Source organism: Anser cygnoides, chromosome 7, assembly GCF_040182565.1.
Source record: "Anser cygnoides isolate HZ-2024a breed goose chromosome 7, Taihu_goose_T2T_genome, whole genome shotgun sequence".
Lineage (NCBI taxonomy): Eukaryota > Metazoa > Chordata > Aves > Anseriformes > Anatidae > Anser > Anser cygnoides.
Window position 1 is genome coordinate 12,323,399 of NC_089879.1, and position 27,096 is coordinate 12,350,494.

The 27,096-nt window shown below is 41.5% G+C and overlaps 1 protein-coding gene across 4 annotated transcripts in view; it reads right to left on the minus strand.

Moving 5' to 3' along the window:
* SORCS3 (sortilin related VPS10 domain containing receptor 3) overlaps positions 1 to 27,096 on the minus strand; it is a 307,083-nt gene that overhangs the window by 45,542 nt on the left and 234,445 nt on the right. For all 4 annotated transcript variants that reach the window (XM_013174527.3, XM_067000505.1, XM_067000506.1 and 1 more), the window contains exons 8-14: positions 24,093 to 24,182; positions 20,826 to 21,005; positions 18,909 to 19,055; positions 18,112 to 18,214; positions 14,133 to 14,209; positions 13,933 to 14,024; positions 10,554 to 10,661 (exon numbers count right to left, since the gene is read on the minus strand). In XM_013174527.3, coding sequence (XP_013029981.2) covers positions 10,554 to 10,661; positions 13,933 to 14,024; positions 14,133 to 14,209; positions 18,112 to 18,214; positions 18,909 to 19,055; positions 20,826 to 21,005; positions 24,093 to 24,182 — 797 coding nt within the window. The remainder of the gene's footprint in view (positions 1 to 10,553; positions 10,662 to 13,932; positions 14,025 to 14,132; positions 14,210 to 18,111; positions 18,215 to 18,908; positions 19,056 to 20,825; positions 21,006 to 24,092; positions 24,183 to 27,096) is intronic.

Sequence of the window (27,096 nt, forward strand, 5' to 3'; positions counted from 1 at the left end):
TTTTTTATTAAGGTTTAGATGGAATTAGCGTTAAAAGAGGTCACTAGTTACATGGAAATTGGATGGAAAGGGACTGAGACAAGGAAGCAGAATCTAATTGAGAGACACACAGATCAGCAATTAGGGAGAGTGGAAGAGGAGCCAGAGTTATCCTGTCTCATGAGTGGCAAGATGATGCAGGGAGCAAGAGACTGGAAATGAAGGAAACATAAAAGATGAAATATGACACTGGAAAGGCAGACAATTGCCAACAAAAAACACTTTCTGATTTTTTTCCTAAACAATAAATAGTCTTTAAGAGCCACTTTGGAGCATTTATTTCAGCTGCTTTTGGCTGACCTGTTAACTAGGAATAGCAGCCGCAGGGCAGCTGGGTGATGATTCAGGGCTGCTGTACTTCTGTCTGTGAATGGGAAAAGAGCAAGAAAAGTAGCAAACTTTCTATAAAGAAAAGAATACTCTTCTTCCCAATAAAATCTGGATCTAGATTTTCAGCTGATGCAAATTAGTGCAACTCCTATGGATCATCTCAGATATAAGGCTCTGTTTTACTGCTGCTAATCGGATGGGGAAAACTATCAGCACTTAAAACACCAATAATATATTAAAAGCAGACAGCAGCTCCCATGGTGACAAATTTGGAAACAAATTTAAGAAAATTCTAGTTTCTGCTCTGTTTCCCAAGATAACAGGTCAAACAGTTTTCATAGAATTGCTCACACAGATGAAATTTGAAGGAAATGGTTTATTCCCACATCCAATTGAAATTGAATGTCATGACATAGAGATTTTCCACAGAGTAGAAAATCAAAATGTTGGCCACATTCACTGATGAGCAATCCATGTTGAACTGCTCGTGGAAAGCTGCGCCACTGCCAGGTTCCAGGTCAGGAGGGAGATGGGAGATGGTACAGGGGAAGAGTTTCTATGAATGCAAAGAAAAAAAAAATCCTGCAATAAAAATCCTGCAGTGCAATCATGGTAGACCTTTTTCTCTCAGCTTTTGGAAAACAGTCCTGGGATTATTCATCAGCCCAATGGGCACTTCCTTCAAAGCACAAGAGGAAAACCACTACAAATGACATGGTACAACATAGTTAGGAAGTAATGCCAAGTGCAATTAGCAAGTAATCTGCAGAACATATAATTATGAAGCAGGCCTACTGCTTGGGCTTGATTTCTCCATTAACTGCACAAGGCAATGGTTGGGGAGAGATTTTTTTTTATTATTTTTATTTTCTAATACAAAGTGCTATCAAAATAAGAGCTTACTGAATGACAAAACAAATCTTTTGAAATCTGGTCTCTAAAAAAATTATTGCCAGTGTTCCCAAACCACTTTACATGACAATTGCTTCAAAAGAAATCCCAGCAACATGAAAGGGAGTGTAAGACACCTGGGAAGGGTAGTAGGAAAGCACGTTAATTTTTAATGCTGTTTTTTCATGTAGTGTTCTCTCTCTTCTTCGAAGTACTTATGAAAGGCAACCAATTTCTGACAGCTTTGAAACCTGAAGATGCTGCCTCAGTCTTCTAGAAAAGATACTGGCAACTATCAGTAATCCGAGCATTTCCTAACAGGTCTGTGGTCCCAACAGAGGCAGGTGTTGCCCCTTTGTGAGAAGCTGGATAACACAACACGTCCAGTCATTTCAATCAGTTATCCTATCAAACAGTAGATTTTCAACAAGAGATATCCAACACAAATGTGGGCAACATCGCATGGAACATGCAGGACCCAAACACATGCAACAAGTACTGTCTGTGGCAGTTCAGGGTGACAGACTTTGCCTGGCATAGGTTATCAGAGAGCAGAACACAAAGATTTAGAAGGGGATGTGAGCTGCACATAGCTGGGTGATGGTGTAAGAAGGTGGTTGATCACTTTTAGTGGGGGAAATTTCACAGGTTTGGGTCAAAGGGATCACTAAACAGGGAAATCATGTACAGCGAGCATACGAGGTCAGGCTCTCCTCGGGAGCAGAGGCTTGTAGCACCACCTGAATGATGTGAAATGTTTCTAAGTACAGTAGTGCTGCTCTGGGAAGCTGCTTTCTACCACTCACTGTAGCCAAACAGTGGAAAATCTGTTAGAGTAAACTCTGCAGTCAAGCCAGGGTTGAGTCCTCCCAGCCCCCAGAGAAGCTGAAGAGCCATACCACCCTCTGCCCCACGCAGGACCAGGGCCAGGCTGAACAGAAAAGGTGCAGAGGCCACACGCTTTGTCAATCCACACAAGATAAAATCAGGTAATCAGAATATGTCACGGCTTTCCCTAACACAAAAATGAACAAGTCTGAGGAATGAGTGCGTGCACAGCACCCCACCTCTGGCTGTGCAACCCAGTATTAGCATGAGCAGTCAGTACAGCACACCCCAGCTGCTGGCAGGAGGACAGCACTGGAGCTATAATCCATCTGTCCTTATTTAAAAGCGCAAGAAACAAAGTACATTAGCCTCTAGATGAGGATGTCTGGATTGCATTGTCATCAGGCAACCCTTGTCCTTTTACTTAGGGAAAAGAAATCATCTGTCATGATCTGCTCATTCTCTCTCCTTCTGGCAGGACTTTTACATACTAACTTTGAAACAAAAGAGCCCAGAGGAGTCTCCAGACATCAGACCTTTTTCTAGTCCTCCTCCCTGCACGTCCCTACCTTTCCATCCACCTTGTCTGAGCATTACAGACAAGGTTTAGCCCCCTTTGTATTTCTTCAGCAATCTCCTTCCTAAAGAACGGGAGAAGTCTGTAAGGTACTCACCTGGGACTTGGGAAACCTGGTTTAATGTCAAGCTCTCCCATGGCCTGCGGGGTGACTGATGACAGGCACATCCCTTGTTCTGCCTCTATATCCCTATCTACACAATAGAACTAAAGATAACCATTTCTTTAGCAAATGTTTGATCTCCTGTCCAGAAACAGTATTTGACTCCAACGAGAGTAATGTCTGCCCTAGGAAGCCAGCGCTACACAAAACGTGCCCAGAGCCCAGTGCCTCCTCTGTGTGTTACGGCTCCTGCCAGGAATCTCCTGAGTACACCGTGCGACTGCTGGGAACCGATCTCAGGTCACAGCCATCCTTTTCCAAAGGCCCAATAAATCACATGATGCTGTCTGAGTAAGATTACTCTAAGCAGATGTTCTCATCACCTGATTTGTCTACTCAGGTGTCACAGAAAGACCTCAGCTCACACTGAAAGTATCAGCAGCATAATCAATGCTGTGCCTCTGTGAGCTGCTTAGGTGAATTCGTGCAGCAGTCCAAAGGCTAATGAATATAGTACTCCTTTGGCAGGGAGGGAGATGGGAGAAGGAAGTGACACTGATTAATCTGTGATCGTTAATAACGTTTTTAAGTCTTGCAAACGAAGATAATGATATGGGTAATCAACTGTCTTTCTTCAGGGTATAAACTGATCATCTGCTGGGATAAAATGGGAATTCCTATAACACACGTTTTCTTGTCCATTGTAAAGTCACTTGATGGCATTAGCAGATTGATCATTTTCTCGCAAAGTCACAGCTATTCATCACTTCCAGATGGTTTTGAAATTAGATTAGATGATCCAGGAGTGCAGCTCACTATAGCAAATGCCAATATCCTCTCAATCATTTTTGTTTCCTAACTTAATAACCATATTTGTAATTTTTCTTGTCAGATCAAGTTCTAAATTTTACTTTTCTTTCTGTGTGCAGTCATTATTTTCACAGAGCCATTTTAATTTCATGGATCCTATTCTGAAGAGTCCACATATAGGTTTTCACACTGCAGTTTGCACAGCTACATGAGTGGCGATAGTACAATGAACTCACAAGGACACATCAGTCTTGCAATAAAATTCACAGCCAATAATAAAATCGGCTGCACCACAAACAGTTATTGCAATATTCATAAAAAGAAAAAAAAAAAAGAGAAAAAAAGAAAAAAGGCAAGGTAAGACCAGAATGCAGACAACTGTTTAAACTTCCGAGTCTTTTCTAGGTATCTTCTCAGGGTACCTAGGCAACTTGGATAAACCAAGTTTTGAAATCTTCCCTCTGATCTCTCAAAAAGACACTTTTCTGGTAGACCCTAGTAAGCACAAGCTGGATAGTCAGCTTTCAAGCCCTGCTTCCCAAAAGCAGGGAAGATAAATATGGATAGAGCTCAGCATCCTTCATCACAACAGCCCCCACATGTAATACTTTCTGGAATCCCTTCCTACTGGAAGCAGCAAGTTGGATTTATCTTTCTACAGATCTCCGACGAAATCTTCCCTCCAGATTCCCTCTTAATCAAATCCTCTGCTCAGCTCAGTAGCAACAGCAAAGGTTACAGAAGAAAGTCTGATTTTTTTCAAACAGTTTCTTTCCCTTTTTCTCAAGCAGAGTGCAGCTACAAGAGACCTGACTGATGGCATAGGAGTCTCAAGTCCTCTGCTGGGCCACAGGAATTGAGTAACGCCATGTCTATGTTTTTTTCTTTATGCATATTAGAGAAGAACCTCAATTACGTCTAGAAAGAATGACGTCTTGGTGTTTCTGCCAGCCACTCACCTCTTCTCTCATTTGCCGAGATTGCTAGCAGGGGTGGCAGCTCTAACAGGGTGCCAACTCTGGAGGGTGAATCCTGGCCCAGCAAGGGGAAAGTCATCTCCTCTGCCCACATCCCAGCAAAGGCACTATTTTCTACCACGTCTCTGTTTTCACCTTACTTCCCTCAGTACAACCACACAGAGGTGGCAGATCCACAACTTCCTACCCCTAAACAAAGGGGCAGGATCTTTCAAGGACATTGTGTCAGCTTGTAATTTTCTTTCCTATATCAGCTTTTAAATGTGACAGCAAGACTAGAGAGGAAGGCAATGAATGTTACTTTGCTTAAAGAGGAAAGATGATAATCACCTTATCAGAAAGTGACAGGAAAATGACTCTTGACTCCCATGTAATTTTGAACTCAGTGGGAGCTTGGACCTGGAAGCTACTGCCCCTTTCTCATACTCAATCTGCTGCACCTGGGCTGAGTGCTAATCAGAATCTGTCCGCATTGCCTTCATGCCTGTACATACTTTGCTGATGTCTTCCACAAATCAGTCAGTTCTTCAGAATAAGAGTTAACTCATGCAATTCCTGGCCACGATGCGACTGTTAAACTTTTAAAGGAATTTAGGGAAAAAATCATCAAAAAAATAGAATAAAATCATGAAAGTCAGGCATAGAATACTATGCATAGGATGCTATGTCTGATCAAGAAAGTGCCTTATTTACAAATCTCTATAAACTAGTAAAGTGTAAAAGGGAAACTTTTTTTTTTTTTAAATACTTTTAGCATCATCTGCTTGCCACTGTTGGATCAGGGAACAGAGCTAGAGTTACCTCTGGCCTGATTCAGTGTTGTCTGTGCTCTTCATGCCCTCTTTCTCACCTCAAGAGTCTCCCGGCCTCCAGCTCACCTCCAATGTTTCATAACTGCTTAGTCATTCTGCCCCACTCTTCTGCCACCCAGTGATGCGTTGCCAGTAATTATACGGACCTCCTGGAAAAAAAAAGTGCTCCCACTTCACCTCTTGTAAAGCTGTATGGCCATGTAAATGAGAAGGTGTTGGAAAGGGCCAGGGCTCATAACCTATTAATTTACAACCAAGAATTTTTTCTAATGTATGCATAGCCAAGGGAAGCAGTCACAGCTATGTTGGCAGACCAGTTTGTATTAAATCCTCTAAATGAAAATGTTAATACTCAATGATGCATACACAGATATATATATATGGATCATTAAGTATATGTTCATATTAACACTTATTTATATACACACACATGGGTGTCTCTACATAAATATATATTGATCACCAGAGACAAACTTAATGGTCCCCATCCATATATGAGTGTCTGCACACACACATGTATAATGAGTCTACTAGAATGATAGCAAAACCTTGCAGGACCATGAAGCAAAAAGGTTATTTCTGTTTACATAGGTTTGTAGAGATGCTTAGCTCAGTAGATGAAGTGGCAGGGATAATAACTATGAGTAAGAGCTGGAACAACATAAAGACCTTCTCCGGCCCCACAAAAATATCTTGTCTCTGATTTGAATGGTATAGATTAGCAACTATTGAGAAAATACTGTTTCTGTTTGGATATTACAATCCACTAGAAGGGGAATACAACTGGATTCCTTTTCACTAGTGGACTACCTCAGGCAAGTAACATCCTGCACCTATGACTTGTCAACACAGAAATGTTAGACCCAACCCATGAAAACAAAATCATTAAAAGACATACCAGTCACCAGCAAGGGCTGCAGCAAATAAGTTAGAACACTGTACATTTAAAAAAGACTAGTGCTTACTAGTCACTCATTGGGTCACCTAAGAATGTGCCAAACCCTTCAGCCTTATCCATTTATTTTCCTAAAAGACCCTTTGTTTTGTACAGTTGTGCCAAACACTGCAATGTGCTTTAGCACACACCTGCTGAAGTGCTGTGACACTAAGGGAGCTGAACTGACCGTCTTGTCAGATGAGATGGGTGTCAAAATAACTGTGAAAGGAACCACAGGAGCAGATGATCAACCAGGAATGAAGAAAGGAGAGTAGATTCACCTTGCTTAGTCAGTAATTCCAAGTTAGGCTTGGAGCTCAGCTCACTTAGTCTCACGGTACTTCCCCGTGTGTCACAAATCTACATCCTGAGGTGGAGCCCACACAGCTATGTTTGTGAAGAAATTCATTCTTGCACCCTTACAGCCATATAAAATGAAAAATAAAATCATAAAACAATTCAGATTGCAACAGACCTCTGCAATCTATCTTGTAAATTCCCCCACTAAAAGCAATTCCAAATCCCACTACTCCAAACTATATTATATATTCAGAATCATATAATGCACACAAATCTGCAGATTTTAGCATACTGTTCAGTTCTTTAAGACTGTTTTAAGACAAATATACACAACATGAAGCACAGGATCCCAAAGCCTAGTATGCTCCTACAGTACAATTACTGCAACCGCTCACCTAACAGCCATGAAGTGATAGGAAATTCTGTGCTAAAACTGTGGCAGCTTCCTACAACCCAGACAGCCCACTCACAGGATGTGCCATGAAATGAAAGCTGGGAATAACAGTCATTCTACTGATATACTGATTTTAATAAAATAGTATTATGATAACATTGTTAATAATGCAATATGGTAATAACAGTCGGGCTATAATGACTATTTAATACACATCCCTCTCAGGACATTATTTTTCAGTAGTAGTTGAACACAGACCACTTTGGTGCAAATCAATGGCAGAAATTTTCCCTAACTCAAATATTAGCGCAGTCTTGGCCCCTCTCTTTCTATGTCCTGCTTCTACCTTAAGAGTTCTCAACTACTCCATCCTCAGCTGGAGGATGCTGATCACAAAGCATTGTGCTGCTCCCATTAGCTTCTTGAAATCATTGCAATTTCTACCCACAAACACAAATTCTACATAACTCCAACCACCAAAATGTTATTCCGGCTTAGAGGATGACCAGTAGCAACAAAAAGGCATTAATCTCTTCTCAGACAAAGCTACCACAAGCTCAGTATGATCCTACATTGCCCTTATATATCGGTTAGCTAAAATTTTCATTGTGAGAAATACCTAAGTGATGTGTATAGAAGTGGTTTTCAGTCACACTTTATAAATGGGCTGTTTCCTAATTCAGTTCCCTTAACACTGTGAATGGGAATTTCTCTAAATATTTACCTTAAATATCATGTGAAATTTCTTTTTATAGCTTTTACAGACTCTTAGGAATAGTTTTAAAAATTCTAATGATGACTACTAATAATAACAGTAATAATAAAATGCCTGCAAAGATTTCAAGAAAAAACATGTTGGCTGTCAAGAAAGCTGATTTAGCAAGATAACCTTCATTCTACAATCCCTGTCAGAAGACTATGGAAATACAATAACAGTAACCTTAGATTTAAAATACATCTTACGCTTCAAAATAAAACTACACTGATTTATAAAGTAAACGGGTTGAATCCATAGCTACTTGAAACTGATTAGCTTCACTGATTTCAGTGAAGGTGCTGATGTGCAGATTTGAGTTCAGATCCTGCTGTGTATGTTGGGGGTTGGAAAGTGACACATCCAGCACTGCACAAAGAATGTCATTGAAAACCACCACGTTAACAAGCACAGGAAGTGAAACATTATTGCTGCATTTGGAGAAAAATGTGTAGAGTGGACAGAATGCAGATTCTAATCCTTAGTCAGGGACTGGTATGTATATTCCCAAAAAGATGTTCACAGCAGTCTTGTGAAAAGGCTCACAAGTATATCACACTGTTGTACTTTGTTCTTGAAAAAAACAGGTGCAATATTTGCCGATTGCAAAGCAGCAGATGCACAGATATATTCTTCTATGCAAACAAGTCCTCCACTTTCGTGAAGAAAAAGCTGACACCAAGGCATGGTTTTAGACAAAAGGAAAAACTAACACCTCTACCAAAATTGATGCAACGTCTACTCTAATAAGAATCTGAACAATTATCTGGGACACAAACATGGAGGCTGCATTGTGCTGCCTTGGAAATTTGTGCTGCCTTGCTGCGTTGTGCACTGTTCGGGAAACAAACTCCAAGTCCCTTAAGGGTGTAGCTCCATAATTACTCACCCTGGCCTTCCTAGGACAGGTCAGCACAGAAGATATAGACAGCCTATACAGGAGTTAGCTACAGCTTCCTGATCCTCTGGCTGTCCAAGACTACAGCACTAAGACACTTCATCTGTCTTGGCACAGATGGCAAAAAATAAAAAATAAAACAAACAAACAAATAATAAATAACTAAATAAAGCCAGCTCTAATGACCCTTTACCAGAAGAGGATTTCCCCCAGTCCTTTTCTTGCAGCTAAGGTGAGCCTCCAAGCTCCCATGTAAGAAACTATTCAACTGCAGGTACAGACCACTCCTCACCACGTAGTTACTTCTGCTTGTTTAAGGCTGATGTGTCAGATTTTTGAAATGCAAACCAACACAAATCACACAACCCAGTTGGAATAAATTCAAATCACTAGCAGAAATGCCCCAGACACAACTGTTATCTGATCCAGGATTCCTTAAGAAACTGATGACAAGCATACACAGCCGTCTCCTTTCAGTCTGTCACTACCTGTGACACCAGCAATGCGAAGCACCTACGCATTTCCTGCCACATAAGCAAGCAGATGGACTGAAACCTAGAAGAAAGCATACTGGGCCTGATTCTCCTTCCTCTTGCAACTAGTGAAAATCTGGAGCACTTCACAGTGTAAGGTGCAGAAAGCAGGAGAAGCAAACCTATTATAAGATGAAAATTACTCTACATTTCTCACCCCTTAGTTAGGGTAGGAACAATGCAACATCAGACATGTATCAATGTCTGATGTGATTAACCTTCTTCACAACACGGCAGATAGACTTTGCAGATGTGCCCCAGTCTAAGGACAGTGTCTTAGCCAGCTTGCTTTCTGATCCTTTTCAGAAAGGATCCAGCCAGCCCGTAGAAAACACAGGTAAGAAGGTAACTCTGCAAGCAACAAAGGCAAGGCATCTAGTCTCTACTTTGTTTGGAGTCCCAGAGCAGAATGCTCAGATCTGCTTTGCTCAAGAAGTCAGATGACTTTTTGAGATTCCTTTGAAAAGTTTCCTCTCTCCCTTCACTGTTAAACTCAGATCCTGGCCTGCTCTTGGGCAAGGATTATTTCACCAGTTCCATCACCCTTACCCGGTGTTACATCACTCTTAGGAGGCGGCTTCAGTGTCAGCTCAGGCTCTTCTTTCCACTGTATGGGTAGATCATAGCACACTACACCTCAGTTGTTCTGAGCTCAACTCTGCATATGCACACTGAGAACACCTTTAGCTTGAGCTAAGAACAGATGTACAACACACAATGCAGATAGCAAGCAATGAGGTTGAGGAATATTCATACTCAGCAGCAATATCAAAAGACACTCAAGCAGCACAACTGGAGCAAGCACAAAACTGACATTAGGTGCAACCAAACAGGTCGCTGGCCTCTGAAGAGCACTGCAGTCCCTGGGCCATCAGCTCCAAGGAACACAATGTCTTTGCAAGAAGGAACCTCTGGACTTAATTATTCCAACCTCCTATTCCAAGAGAGACTGTCACCACCTACACATCAGGGCAGACACATCTTCATCTAGCAAGGCTTGAAAACATCTAGGGGTGATGATACCACTACTCCTCTGTAGCCTGACCAGGGCTATATCATCCCCTGGAGCAGCAGCTTGTCCTACAATCCCATCTAAACTCACAAGTCAGATCTTGGGATCATCTCTCCTTGTTATAGCCCCCTGCTACTACTGGGAAGAGTTTCGCTGCATCACCTGTTTGCACGGACACTCCATCTGGGTCTGTGACCATCAGCATAAAACACAGAATACCACCATGCATTCATACAACCCTGCATGTGTAGACACACAATGCTACACTGCAATGCAAGAGGCCCACCATGCACTGGGGGATCTCCATGCACTCCTTCTACCACCACATTTTAAGAAAGTTAAGAGCTGATATACTTACGTCATTATCTGGGTCTCTATGCCAGAATCTACAAGGGATCCATCCACAAAAAGCGGTGTTGATGTGAAACTGTATTTACTCCAAGATCTTCCCTCATCAAAACTCACCCTGGGATAAAAGCAGACAAGATTTATACATATAAAAAAGACTTACTCCAGAGCAACTGCAGCAATTAAATGTTGGCTAAGGTTTGCAAGATCCAGCTGCTAGATTTACAGACAGGCACCAATCTTTGCCATCTCCTAACCCACTAATTCATATTCTTAGTGTATTTTGAAAGATCAAAACCTTAGAAACTACAAACACCTGCAATAAGGACATGGATATACTTGATCCAGCTGTACATCAGACCTCAAGGGATGAAGGGGCATTGCCAAGTCCTGTTTCTGGATCAAAAGAGCACCTGGCATGAAGCAGTGCTCAGAGCATAAGCAACCCTGCTCTGAATGCAAGAAAATTTCTGTCAACACCATAGGAAGTTTCAAACTATGTGCGTATCAATGCCATATGGCATTAGCTACAATCTTTCTATCCCCATTAATACTTGTTTGCCATCCATCTCAGCAGCTGCTTCTGTTTTACAGTAAGGTGGAGGAAGGAGGCCAAACCGAGCCACAGTCAGTGACTAGTCTGGTGTGCTTTGCCTTTTACAGTTGTAAAGAAAAACTATGCACTGGTTAAAACTAAAGCATTTCCCTTCTTAGAGGCTAAGAGTGTTCACATTGTCAGTGACAAGCCAGGGTAATTCAGTAGTTTTTGATCATCTGCCCTTATCTACAATCATCCCTGTCCCCACAAACGTGCCCGGTGCCCTGGGCCAGGGCTGCCTTGCTCCCTGGCTGGGGCAGTGCGACAGGCCCCCGCTGTGAGGTCTTGCCCTGCTGTCCCCTTGTCTCCTGGCTTCCCAGCCCCCAGGGAGCCACCAGCCCTCGTCACCCTGACAGACTGTGTCCAAGGGTGCAGGGAACAGGCAGAGGAGGGTATGCAGACCCAGCTGCCATTATAGCAGGAAAGACACGTAACCTCTGCACTGTCAGCCTGAGAGTCCGCATCAAGCTCCCAGAGCTGCTGCCCACCAACCATTCTAAGTGATGAAGTTTCTCTCTGCCCGCAGACTCCACACAAGTGCTCTCACATAATTTCTGCCCAGAATTTCAGCTCCAAGTTCTACCACTGAAGGAAGAACAAACAGAGAAGCACAAAGGTTTCTTGGCTCTGGAATTACTTAATCCTCTCCCAGCAGGGTCGTTTAAGAGTTCTCTCTAATTCTGTGAGGTGCCTGGGCTGTAAAAGCTGATATAACCCAAAAGGACATTACCAGAGAGACAATCATGGCATAAACTTGTTCTCTAAACATCAGGAAATACTTCTCATTTTAAAGTGAGCGTAAAAGAGAACTTTGACTTATTTTCCAGGCGAGGAAAGCTTGGGAGTGTGTGCATGTGTGTGTTCATGCATGTACACATGCACCTGAGCAGCTGAATTTGCCCAAGGGGGTCCTGTTGGAAACTGAACCCTCCCCACTCCAAGTAGGTAGCATCAGGGACAGAGAGATGACACCTAAGGACTAGGAAGTCAGTGCAATATGTATTACAAACAATGGATTACAATTACCTGAGCTCTCTAATGGGAAAATCCAAGGTTTGCACGCACCATTTCCTAAATATCTGCCTCTAGTAGTAGTGCCTAGGGAAACCTTCACCCGATTCACAACACACATCTGCCAGAAAAGGAAGCTGACTACAGACCAAAGACAGAAAGCTGGAAGAACAACAGCATACAAAAAGCTTATCTGCCCCAAATCTATTTATTTAAATGTATGTATCTTCCTGTACACCTGTGCATTTGTATGCTGTTCTGCTTGCATGCTTATCTATCTAAACAGCATTTCAATTTCTGGGGAACAGCATGCTTCATTAGGTTAGCTAAAGTTCTCTCAGCTTTTCAATTATCCACCCTCTTTTCTCCAGGATGAAACTTATTGTACAATGTCTCTGCCTGAGAACTAATAGATATACACGTACCCTTTAATCTATTCCACTCCTGCCCATAAAACAGGTGCCTACTGAGACAATATGAAGCAAATTCCAAAGCCCCTAAGGGTACAATTTTGGAAGAAACCTGTTGGAGCTTATTGATAACAGCTCTAAATCACTCCTCATTTAATGGAGTGGGTGGGGCACTCGTAGTACTGCACATGCAATTTCATGAGATTTGGTGGAAAGGGAGAATATCTGAAAGAAACCTTTCCAAAGCAGACAAAGGTGAACTGGGTTCTCAGCTCCTATGGAAAGTCAACCCGTGACCAAATCTTTCCTGAAATCTAAGTACATGCACTTGGATATAGCGTATTGTTAGGTCCAAAGAGCCTCCACAAGGAAAGACACAATTAAAACAGTTACACCTGTGTTAAAGAATATAGCCATAAATGGTTAATACATGACTTACAGCTCTTTCAAAAACTGGCTCACCTTTCACTCTTCCAGAGCTCAACTTGCCACAGTCTGATGCACCTACTGCTGGTGACTCCTACCCTTGGCTAACACACACCTCTCCTGCCTTGGATCATACTTGGCTTGGTTTAAAGACTTGGGCATGGTCCTCTTGGTGTCCTCTTTCCTGTGGGAACTTCAGGTATGGTCATGACTACCAAGTTACCTAGCACAGGCAAATGTTTCTAAGTCACACAAAAACACACTCTAACTACAGGCAGAAAGATCCTAAGCAGAAAGTAGCTGGAGCATCATTATGGGTCTGTCTTGTTACTACTTTCCTGTATGTCCCAATTACAGGAGGCTGTTGACAAGAGGATTGCAGCCTAAACTGAACCCTGGCCTTGACTCTGTATGGCTGTTCATATAACATGACTGCAACAAAATCACTTATCATAAAACAAACCTGGAATCCTTTAGAAGACAGTAACGTTTAGCAACATAACTCCACCATCCTTATCAGCATTTATTGCCCTCTCCTCTCCCTCCATTTATCTGTCTTACCAGATTAATGCTACTGCAAGCAAAAAGCAGAAGTGAGGAACAACTCTTCTCAGAAATACCTGAAGCACAGACTGCTTCTTACTCAGTATATATGTATCTGTTAGCAGAAGAAAACCCCACCTGAAGCATTGTAGTACATTACTAGTGCAAAAAAAAAATATTAATAAATGTAACTATGTATATAGCCATTATATTTTTATAATGGTGCAATAATCACTGTGTTAATCATTAGAAACAAAGAAAAGGTAAAATGCAGATAAGAATGATCTCAATTGCTCATTTAGAGTGTAGACACTAGATGTTGACCAGCTGACACAAGACATTAGCACCGCTGTCAGCTTACCCGCATCAGGAAAGCTTATCAAAGTAATAAGTTTCCTTACCACAAGTGCCTGATGGGCACTGACGTTTGTTTCAGAGCCACTAGTGCCCCTCCCCAGTCCAGAAACCACACGTTGTATTCCTCCTCGAAGATCTGCAAGCACAAGTACTGCATGAATGCTCTACTCCACTGGAAAAGGAAGGCTAAGAGAAGGAATAATAGTAAAATGCTCCATGCTTTCCTTCTCTCTGCAAAACATACCTGTCTCCAGGAATTCCCACCGTCAGAAGAGATGAACATGCCAACATCAGTGTAGGAAAGCTCAGAGCCAATATTACCTGCAACAAAAGTAAGGGGCAAAAGTTCTTGTGTGAATACAGAACTTTTTCCAGGAAACCAAAAGTACTTGGTCTGACCAGTGCTTTTCTGCTGTTCTTTATTCTATTCTTACCTAAAAACAACACCACAGTTAGGTGCCAAGATTCAGTTACAAGAGTAATGCAAACATGAAACCAGTATCAATTTGAAAATCGACACTGGTGAGAAACAGAATTACCAGCTTACTTTCCCAACAGACTGCATTGCTCATAATTGCAACCCACTAAAGGCAGGCTTATTCTAGACCTACACATTTGAAAAACTGTATATGAAACCATATATCCATTTAGTGCACACACAAATCATCAAAACTGGAGCAGAATAGTGGCCACGGTCCCAAGCCACTAGATATTCCGTTGCACACACGTCTTTCTCTGAACTTCCAGTTGTCATGCTCTGGCTGGCAAGTTGGATCTCTGTGATCTGCCAGTCTTTGTCATGAGTAATTACCTCTGTCTCTTCTTTTCATGTAAAGGAGAACATCCAAAAGCAAGTTACTCGCACAAACCCAGTTTAAAGGTGAAACCAAGGCACCACTGAAGCTCATGATTAGGGGGCTAGAAAGTCTATTTGAAATTCTGTCAAAATGCTCAAAAACTTAACTGATCTCAGAACCTGCAGTCAAACAAGCAAAGCTTCTTCCTGAGTCTACTAATGTTTTGGAATTAATGAGGACTGTGATGTAATGAAATATTAGCTGTCTTTAAAGGAATCTTGTTTGTTCAGGTCTGAAACTCACCTGGGGACAGAAGCAGTGCAGACAATTAAGCTGGGTCAAATGACTTAACAGAGAGGTAGAGACCATATTGAGCATTATTCTAGACAATATCGATTGTTCTCATTGACCTAACAAATTGTGAGCCTCAACTTACAGCCCTTTGGAGTGAGCTACTCTGCCTTCACCATGTGTTAGGAAATGGATGCGCCACACATCAAAGCAGTGCAAAGGTCATACATCAGCCTGAACTGTATATACAAACAGCACAGCAGAACACCATTTGGGGACACCACCTCTGAGCTTGAAACAGCTATCAAAGGTCCCTCATCTGAGACAGCAGACAGAACAAGTGATACATCTTAATCACGTAATTATGAATTTCTACTAAATCACCAGATCTCTAGAACCTCTGAGCATATAATAGTAGAAGAGCAATGTCCTATACCTGAAAAACTTGCCCGTGTTTTGAGCAGACCTTTTTAGCTTACTCCCCAAGTTACCCCGAGGTCAGCATCTTGCTTCTGTTTCCAAAGCTAAAATGCCTACAAGCACCAGGTTCACTGAACAGTATAGGTCTGTCCTAAGCTAATTAACTCTGACTTCCCTACTTCCCAAAGCACCCAATGGCTTAGGGAAAAGCTACCTGTTTTTCCTGCTGATCTGTCAACAATACCTTCAATCAATGCTAGGCGGGATTCTGGTGGTAGGAAAGTCTGTCCCATAGGAAGCAGGCAGAGGTAGCACTGACATACTCTATCAGAAGATCTCCCAGTGATAATGGCCCACAACCACTATATTGCTGCTGAGCCTGTGATTTCCTTATTCCAAGTCCATTTTTTACACAGTGAGCCACTCTTACACCTTCCGAGTAAAATTGTTTTTAAAACAGGTGTAATTTCCACGGAAGGAGGGAGAACTAATATTTTTTCTTCAAAAAAAAGCAAAGGGAGAGGTGACACTCTTACACATCTGTAGCATCAACAAGAGCATAATAAAAACACCCCAATGAAAATGTTAATTGAATTTCTGACATTTAATGCTGGAAAATGAGAAATTAAAACCCAGATGGAAGTTGACACACTCCTGTCAGCATTATGGAATAGAACTAGGCACATTGTTGTGACAACTCTTTTTCCAAAAATAAAACATCTGGCTCAGGGAGACAGGACAGCTCGATAAAGACTTCTCCATCAGTGTTCAGGATATAGAAACACCACACCGTCCACCTACCTAATCTTCCTTCCCTCACACCAGCAAGAATAACAAAACTGTTTTAGAGGAAGGTACGAGGAAATCCTGCCTGTTTTTCTGTGTAAAGCTGTTCCGAGATTTTCTTCATTCTTTCCATCTAAGCTTCGTTCAGCTATAAGGATTCAAACCCACACCAAATATACTAACTCCCAAGCAAGTGAAGAGGATTTTGATATTAAAATATAATTCTTCCATTAGCAAGAATCTAACCTCTGCCCTCCTATTGAGTCTGAGTTTCACTTCATTGCTGGAAATGCACCACTGTAAATCAAAGCGCAAGATTGCTCAGCAGAGGTTTTGAGCAGCCCATGCCTGTGAGAATAAGTTGCAATGTTTATCCTGGAACACATTTGCCAACATGGTGAGACACTCCTGTTGTTGTGAAACTGGTTAGTGGAAACAGATGTGTATATTCACAACAGGTTAAGCTTTTTATTGTACGAAGCAATAAGGCAGAAATGATATTCTGCCTCTTAAAGGTTAATTGTTAGACTGGGAAAGCATTCATCCCATGCACTGGCAGCTTGAAAAGAACCTAATTTACTAACAATTTAGATCAATGCCTAGAATCTCACTGTCCTGCTGCCTCTGCTTCCTAAAAGGTTAAAGAAAAAAAGTCTCTGCAATCACAGCATCGTGGCTAGGGCTTGCTCCTACACATCCATCTAGCAAGTGTGACCTGCAAGGAGTGATGACTCCACTTGGATAAGCATAAGAAGATCTGTAGGTTTAAACCAAATTATCTCGCCCTGTTTGGCCTGGATCAGTGAACTGGAAATCACACAGTGTTTCCCTTGTTGAGCTATAAATGTCATGAAGGGAACCTGTGTTTCAGGTTCTGGCTTAGTCAGGAAGACACACGGAAGTACAGAAGAACATGAGAATGGAAACGGCTGGAAGAAACAGTGCAAATTCATAAAGGCAGTATGCTAACATGACACAATTGCAAGCCACTTGAATTAAAGAATTAAGAATTAAACTGTCAGAGAGAACTAGAGTTAAAATGAGCCTTGGAAAGAATGGCTAAGCTACTTGAACGTATTTGAACGTATGTAGGAGCCTCTCTGTGAAAAGGCACCCCCTGCTTCAGAGACCAGCTTTCAATAGCACCGGCCACTCAGAAAGCACTTTGTTGTCCCTGCAGCTCCCACAGAGCTGTGGAAGCTCTGAGCACGGGTGGTAGCTCTATCCATCCTGATTAGGTTGCATGCTGTGTGCAGGCAATGGAGGACAAAAACGTCTCTGACGGTTGTCAGATTAATTGCAGCGGGTCATCCACTGCCACCATGCCAGTATTGTAGCAGGTTGTCATGAAAACATTGCAACCTGCCAAAACACCATTTTGCAGAATGTCCCACAGCACCAATGACCCATGCAGTCATGATGAAGTGCTGCCAGTCTTGGAGCAACACAGTGTAGAAAGTAGGTACCATGCACAAGACAGGCATTCATGAAGTCCAGGCTTTACCCAACAGGCTTTGTTAAAACTCTGTTGCTCAAAAGGTGGAACATAGCGATACTGCCTGGGAGCATAGCCATAAATACAGTCCTTATTCTTATTCATGCTAACTCCAGCAAATTGGTAGACCTACATCAGTGGTTGTAATGATGTCAAGAGAGAGGAGTTAATAATGCCTGTTGGTAATGATCCCATGCACATTTGGGCTCAGACCTGCAGATGGGTTATAGCATAGCAACAAATACCTGGCAGACATAATCTTTTTTGAAGTAAGAGACCACATGCCTTCTCCTAGTCCATAACACATGAGAGTTAATTAGCTTAGCACTTGGTGAAAAAAAGCTGAAGACTTTTACACTAACAGAAAACATTTTATACACACTCAGGCTCCAGGTGAAGCATGGGTGAGTGCTGAGAAGCACTTAGGTTCTTACCTGTTGCCACCAGCAGCCCAGGGGCTGTCTCCTTGCTGGAAATGCTTCCTGAAGTATACGGATTCTCTGAGAGCTGCAGGTGTAAGTGCAATGAGCAAAAGGGCTGTTGACAGGAAACAAACAAAAGACAGAAGTTTCAATACACAGTAAGTCAAGTAACAGAGGAATCCTTGGTGATTGCAGACAGATGCTCTGATCCTTCTGACAATGACCCCTCTCCTTTTAACACTGTTGCAGATAGAAGCATATATTCCATTTCTGAATAAGCAACATAAAAGTAGCTGAGAGCAGGAGAAACAGAAATGCTGCATTACAAGAGAGCATATCTGCATTTGTTTTTACCAACAATATGATCTAGAGCACTTCCTCTTAGTAACTTTCATATTCTGATGTAAGTTCAATAAAAAAGGTCAAGCAAGATGGCAAGAATTTTCTTTTTGCATAGCTTCATAGATTTTAAAGGAAATCTACTCAACTTGCTTAACATCTAGCAAGTCAGGAGAAAAAAACGGGAAAAAGTAACCAGTAAAAGTTCAGGGGAACACCACTCCTTTGAAACACAGGGGCTACAACCTACTGTAAAATGCCTGTTCACTGAATGTTGTTGAATTACGTCGCAAGCCCAACCTAAAGTTCTTATCCATAAACTGCGCCCCGCTTTGGAGCACCTGATTTTGCAAATCTCTGACTGGCAAAAATCCCTCCTACCCAGCCATATGTGAAGTTTTGTCAACCCGGAGAGTAACGTAAGAGACACTAAAGGAGTCAATTGTGCTTTAGAAAGGTCTGCCACTCACCAGCTGGCAAACCACAGGATCCCCTCTTAGATTGGTGGCCGGTGCCTGCAGCAAACGCCAGTCTCTGCCCTTGTTGTAGGTAATGAAAGTCTTGATTTGGTCATCTATCTTTTTGTTAGCCAGGAATATGCCTTTGATCCCTGCTACCTAGGAAAAATGGAGAGAGATGAAAAAAATACATCGGAAAAACAAGCCAAAGGAAAGGCCCATCTGAGCACTCTCAGCAGTGGACGCTCTCTGCAATAGCAATTGTCATCTCAGTCCAGCCTTAGAAGACTGTGAATGGCATTACAAATACATCACAATGCTGCCTGCACAACTGAAAGACCTTGTGCAGTCCCTCTCTCTAGAAGAAAAAAACAAGGATGTTCACAGAGCAAATCCCTAGCAAACAGCCCAATTCTAGATTTTCCTGAGTGGTTGCAGACAGGCCCATTGTGGCCTTGAAGGGACAGCATGCACATTAGCTTTATGATCCCAGGGACGTGGGCTGCCCCACTCCCTCCGCAGACTTCCATAACACAGGAAACAGCAGGTACACCAGAAGCAGCATGGAATCTTTTTGTTTTGGTCTTTTTCTTCTTTTACACAAAAGATAGAAATCCTGAATATACTGAAACATTGATGTTTTGCAAACTCGATTTCTTCATGCTCCTCCATTCCCAAATTCTGTCAAAATCAACCCAGTTGTTCCAAATGTTTTGATTTTTGTTGGCAGAACCAATTCCAACAGAATATGGTCCTGCCAAGATGTCCCCAAGCAGATTTCGTGTTTAATCTGGTCTCTGTTGCACAGCTGTCTAAGTGAGACAGAAAGAAGGAACTTGCTGCAAATCTGGAACTTCCAGGCAGCAGCCAGGATGAAAATCCTTCTGGTTCTGAAGTTCCCTGAGTGACACTACCCTTTGAATGATCCCATGAAAATCTCTATTGGCATTTAACAGCAAAGACTGATACACAGCTGCAGAGCACAGACTTTACCCAGGAATGAGAAATAACGCATGTTTACTTCAGCTGGTTCATCACATTACAGATTTATTTATTTTTTTCAGAGGCAGGTAAATATATTTAAGGAGATGAAAGTAATATGTAAAGCCTGTTCTTCATATTGATCCATGTGTTATTTGTGAGTTTTCTCTCACTGCCTCAAACCACCTGGATTTTTAGAAACAAATTGATGATGTTGTTATATTGTCATTATTCAGGCTGAAATAAATGTATAGTTCTGACTTCTATATGAAACTGGAAACATATTTATTTGTGTTATAGTAGAACTTCCCCAAGTCAGTCTGCAACTACTGTTAGTATTACCAAGTAGTTAATATTGCTGTTTCTTGCTGGCAAAGTGCTGAGCCCTGAGCCTCAGCAGATCTTCCAGGCAACAGAATGCTTTGAAGAAACCAGGAACTGGAACAACTACTACTGTTCTTGGCCAAGGCTGAAAGGCCTAGCAGAAGAAGGAGAACAGAAGATTACAAAGGGTAGAAGTTTTCCATTTGTTGTATCTGGGCAGATGATACCTGTAAACTTTTGCTTACAATTCATGAAATGCTCAATGCTTACAAAGGTGGAATTTATATTCCCTACCTATGAGTAGGTATCTCTAGCTGTCCAAGGGGAAACCCCCTATTTCTAGACCTTCTTTACACATCCACATTAGAAGGAGAGAGACAATGTTTTCCTGTTTGGAAATGTCACGTAGCATAACTAGTCATTGACTTGAAAACAACCAGATATCACACCAGTAGCAGAATGCTCTGCATCTACCCCCACAGGAGTCTGCTCAGCATCAAATCCAGTAAATGCCTCTGGGCCAATCCCGAAACAAACAGGGACCTTGGAATCGGGGTAAGAGATTTACGCTTGCTTGAACTAGCAAGCAGTGGTGGTTCTTGTAGGGTGACCTTTACTACATACCTCATAAAGGTCGATGATGATATTCCCTTCCAGTCCTCTACTGCTTTTCACATTTTCCAAGGCCAGGGTGAAGTAAACCCCTCGGGTGTCTGAGATATACAGGTTGTATGTATCGTTCTGGTTCCACTCTTGAACAGCTGCAAACACCTGATTCTCAACTGTGCTGATAATATGCATGTCCTGTTAAAAGAAGACAAAAGGCCTATTACTAGGATCTCTATATTTCTTCACCCTTTGGGACATGTAGTAATTACCATGACTTATGAAAGAATGGAGATGGAGCATGAATTATAGGTACGTTAAACAATTTTCTGTTAGAGCGAGCCAATAAATTACCACCATTGTGACTTTTCTGCATTTCTATCTTTTAATGACCACCAGCTGGGCAAAGGGTTTTTGCTTTCTTCATTTTTGGTAGCTTCAAGGAATTTCATTCAGCTTCATTTTTTATTTATAAATTTGAAAGCGAGTTTTATCACTCATGGAAGATTCACAGCCTTGGAGCCTGGAGTCTTCTCATAGTCACTAGCTCTGGTGTAGCACCAGGCTAAACCAGTGACAATTTCCATTCACATGCTGAACTAAGAGGCTGCACTTCCAACAGGTAAACGACCCATTTCAAGAAACAAGTAGTGAGTTCACATATCTTTGAAGCTGAGGCATAAAGATTAGTTTGAGCTAATGCTGGTAGTGATTTTTAATAAGACACTTTTCTATTAACAGTTTGTTCAATACAGGCTATCAAATAATCTACCCACCAACCTTTTCCGGAATCCTGCTTGTGACAAAGACATGAAGGTTGAGCAAAGGTTTCTCCATTTAATTTTAGTATCAAAGAGATTTGACAGTGCATTTCCTCAGTATTTCCTTAAAGCAGGTTCATGACCTGGAAATGATTTCTGGGGTACTGATGAGTATTGAAGTACTTCATCCTTGCCACCTTGTTGAACAAACTCTGGATCAACTATAAGCAAAAGTACTGCAGTTATGTGGGGCTTTATTTATCTCTTTCTACCTATTCAAAGTCTCCCCGAGATGCCAAGGAGCCTTGATTATTTTCTTGCACTGTTTCTGCATCAAGAAACCTTACTTCTGGAAGTCTCCCAAAGGACAGAGAGACTCATTTGGGGTAAGATTATCTGGGAGAAAATCAGCTAAACATTCCTACCCTGCCTAGGAGGTAACCTAACCTTCCATGTGAGTTATCTAGATGAAAAGTAGGGGTAGAGTAGATAGGAGACTTAACATAGCCTATCAGTATGGAATGTGGAGTAAAAATGTTTGAGAGCCTAATGTTTTCCCACTAAGTGCAGCCGGTGGGAGATTTGCCATTTCCATCAATGAAAGGAGACTAAACCAGAATGTTTGGTTTCCTGCCCAACAGTTCTAATTCTTTGAAGATTAAGCACATATCCAACCTAGTCGAGCAGTGTGACAATAAAGCAAATCACCCAATGACTTCAATCTGTTTTAACCAGTTGCAGTGGAAATATTGCATTACTCTATTGCCAGCCTCACATATGTACAACTCCAGCAGAATTCATTAATGTACAGCTGACAGGATAGTTAATACCATACAGCAAAATGTTCTGTTAACTAGGGACAACATAAGCAAGACTCTTTTACATGGCTAAAAGACTTCATCAAGAAACTTTGCTTTAAATAGTTTATATATTTTTTTTTAAATGACAAAAGCAACCCTGATTTTATACTATGCACCAGTTCCAAACCAGGGACACTGACAAAACCATCTCGCAGCGGGCCAGCAAGCTACAACTGCATCAGTCAATAAAGCAGGACAATCATAGGGCACTCATTCTCTCCATCCACTTGTCTCCACCACTTGAACGATGGGCAGCTTTCAGTGCTTCATAAGGTGGGGGCATAAGTACTGCTTTTTTTCCTGAAAAATGGCAGCAGTGTTTCTCAAAAGTCAGTGCATGGTCAGACACTGTGAATCCCACACCACAAAGAAAAAAAAAATATATATATATAATATATATATAATATTTTATATATATATATATATATGCTACACAAGTGTCAATACAACAAGAACTGTCATCAACCCAAATGTGAAGAAGTTGAGGTGCAACACCAGGAGTTCAAGACAGATTTCTCACAACTATTAAAAGTTTGCAGCCACAAATTAAAGCAAGCATCCCATATCTGCTAGACTGTAGATATGCCACAGGCAAACAGAAAGCTATATCCAGCCCACCATGCAAATCTGCCCAACGATTTTACAATTATCCCACAATAATTTTCACTTGTGGAAAGAAGTAAAGAGGAAGGCCATTACTGCTGATTATCAGTCCCATACAACAGTAGCCTCAGTAGCCATTCTGTGGCTACAAAGAGCAGGAGCAGTTTGAGCTGCTCATCAGGCTACCCAGAAACTTGTACCCAGCCAAGGCACTGTAAAGGTTGGTCCCTTCTGTTGTGCACAATCCTAAACAATGACTGCACTAGGGAATTTTACTCTAATACCAGGGACACATCCTCCTTGCTGAAGCTTGACGCATTTCATCTGGCAGATAGCTAAGACCTAAGTGAGGAAAGCCACACACAGTTGTATGAGAAGTACTAGTTTCCCTCTCTCTCAGCTTTGCTGGTCAGCATTAATCTTAGGCACTGCCATCCCGGTTGTCTCCTAAGCAGCACCATACAGTGGTTCTGTTTGTCCAAAGCATCACTAAGGCACAACTTCTAGGGAGCCATCTACACCTCTATGACTTGTTGACAATGTCCAGCCATAAGGTAGGGACAGTGGAGCTGACACATCCTGTGCTCCTCTCACTGTATGGAGACTGCAGGAGAACTCAGCATCGTAAGTATTCTCCAGAACCCCTGATGTCATGGCAAGGCTCATCAGAGAAATCTTCAGCAGAGAACAGAACAAGACTGGGCAAAGGTGTTACACAGCAGATCCGTCAAGGATGTGAGAAACAATCTGCAGCCAGTAACACAGGCTCAGGCAAGGATCTCAGTGAAGCAGCATTTTTATTTGGTTGGTTCTATGTTTTCTGAGGTACTTGTTCATTCCCATTTGCTCTTTACAGACGGAAAAGGAGGCTGCTCTTTCTCACTGCTCACTGATCAAAAGCAGTGAGAGATACAGATCCCAACCTCGTATTTAAGAAAGATCATTCAGGTAGCACAACAAATGAAGCTCCCCACAGAGGAACTCCACTGAGGTGCTTCATCACTGGGCAGGCTGTACTATTCAAGATATTAGATATCTGTGTTCATAAATGGTGCACTCACCTTAGGAAGAGAGTATTTGGGCAATTTGATCTGCGCAAAAGGCTCCCGTCTGTATGACACATAGTAATTTGCTCTTCCACCAGTTGTCACCTGTGGAAATATCAAAGAAAGTGAGTGATGGCCCTTCTGAGACACCCTATGCTGACACCTTTAAGAGGGTTTGATAACTTTTTTTTTTCCAGATATCTTTTCTGTGACCTGCACAGATGTCCCTGAAAGCCTCTGTGTAACTCCATCAAAGAAATCCCAGACTTGGGAGGGCTAGAGCATTATTTACTTAATCTGTGCTATTGTACTCTCCACTCCGTCTCTTATGCTTCAATTCCAGCATGATTTTAGCATTAGGTATCTCATAAAAAAGGAAGAAGTGAGTACAAAGTGGAATAAAGGAGAAGATCTGGTTTTCACCACACCATTCCAACACAGCTACCTTGGACGAGTAATTTAAAGTCTCTGTGCTTCCATTTCTCTTCCATAAGAAGGAGATAACCTCTTTTCTCTGCTGCTTCACAGCTTTGACTGTTTATACCTTGGAGCCACAATTGTCTTCCAACAACCTTTTGCAGTGACTAACATGAGAGAAGCACACTAGCATTATTTAATGCAAACAGTAAATGCAATGAGCTTTCTCTTGGAAAGCTGGAGCTAAGCTCTTAGGTGCTCTTTGTCACTATAAAGCTCATTTCCTTGAAATCATACCATCTCTGAATGAGGGTGTGGGGATAAGTGCTAGACATCCAAATCTGTGCTTTTATGGAGTGAATGAGCTGTAAAGACTAAATATAAATGCCACACATTGATTAGATCTAGCCCTGATAATTTGCAATATATGGGATTTCGAACCTGTCACTAGTCTTAGTCTTGCTGTGGGTGTTCTTTCTGGGACCATTCCAGGCCTGGCTACAATGAGGCTTACATAGTTGAATTTCCTATATTCTGCTGTTTTGGCAAGCTTGCAGGTTCAGAGATAGAACAATATATACAGCACTTCTCTATTATATGGATTTGTTGGCTTCTTAAGTTTCCAATAAAGCTAAAAGAAAGGTCCTAGATTCTCTCCTAGATATACTCCCTTTTATCCAACAGCGATATTTCAGAACAAACTTACATGTAATATTGCTCTAACATCAATTATATTCTCAGTAATGATATCACCTCTAGATGGTAGCATTCTTCCCTAGAGAAGCTGTCATATGAAGGACATGACATTAGCGGTCATGAAATTTGATATCTAATCAACTCAAGATAAGGCTTTTCTATTGACAGCTTGAAGAACTGGAAAGAAAGAAGGGTTAGAAATAGGACAGGCTTCTACACTAAGACTTCTCTTTCTGCTTGTTTGACATTTTTACTTGTAATGATATAACAGATGCATTTAGTGCTCCCTAAGTAAAATAAATAAAAAAAAACAACCATTATACCATACACCACATAAGAAGGCAGAAAAACAGCCCATATCGTAGTGAGCTGGAACTGTACCGACAACATATAGCTAAAGTCAAGGAGAAACAGACACAAAAACCAAAAGCAATTTGCTTACAGTCTCAAAACAAGCCAGTGGCAGAGACAGAGAAACAAGAGTCACTTGACTCACTCCAGGCAAAGCTCACTGTGCGCTGGCCCAGTAGCATTTCTGAGCCCTGCTCTTCAGGTGCGAGGATGGTAAAAGGGCTGTGAGTGTTATTTCAGAAGGATATCTTTCCCATCTAATATTACCACGTCAAAGTCAAGTTTTCACAGCAAAGCACATACTACACAGTTGATACACAATCAGTCCAACTCAAAAGCAAAAAATCATTTTTTTTCGGTAATTGTATCAATCAACTGTAAAAACAATGCCCAAAGTATCCCTCACTTCTAAGTCGTGCTATGTGAACAGCTCAGGGAATATTTAAATATTCCCTATTCTCTTGGTGATATTTCTGACCTCTAGTGGAAGAGCCAAATTCTCAACTGGTATAACTCTGCCACATACACTCATTTTACACCATTCATGATTTCAACATCAGCTCTTTATTTGTAGCAGAGTGCAGACTTAATTACTGTGTCCAGTGACTACTTGGCTAGGTCCCTGGGTTCAATATGCATCTGAGGGACTTAGACACGGGCATTTACTCTTCTTTAAGGTGATAAGAAAATTACCTTAAATGCTGTGACGATCAATTAACATAGGAAACAGCCCACAGTCTTCAAGCTAATCATATGAAAACACGGCGGAAGAAATATCAACAGGTGACCAATTCCCCCCTGTGCCAAGACAAGTTCTATTCTAAGTCTGTCACACAAAAAAGATTTTACATAGTTAAAAAAATCATGCCACTGCAAAACTTAACTGTCTTTTCTTCTTAAGACAGAAAGGTGAAATTCAAACATGATTCAAGTTCACAGTGCATTAGATAAACTCCCTTTCAGTCCTCTACCTGGCACTAGGTCACCCTGACAAAGGTTTACAAGCAAAAGTCCTTGTGTCCTGTGGTCTTTCTGAGTCAGTTAGTTTGAAGCCACCCACAAATTCTGTTGGCAAGAGTTGTGTGAAGCTTATCTCAGCCAGGACCTCATCTTGCATGATATACACATCCACGGTTGTAACTGTTCTAAAAATAATGATCAAGCCTTCTATAAAGTTTTGGCAAGCACTGTGGTACAGAATGAATTTTGGAAGGCCCAACTTAATTTATTTTGATGAACTTTTCTTTTTCCTATGAGCAAACTCTCCAACATTGTAAATCCCAGAGATTATGATACTGTTTTCCCCACTAATGCCTCCTTTTAGTTCACATTTGATGACTGTCACCCAATTATTTGCTGTGAGCTCATCTGTCATGTTCAGTACAGAATTAGCTGGGTTTGTCTTTTTTCCTCCTCCTTTACTAATGACTGGCTTGTTAATCTGTTTTTCTGGATTTCTATTTTATGTGTTTAACTGGGCTTCTGGCCCATGGAAATGATTCATTTGGACAAATGTGTTTGCCATTAAACACATTTGTCTTTCCTAACCTATGTT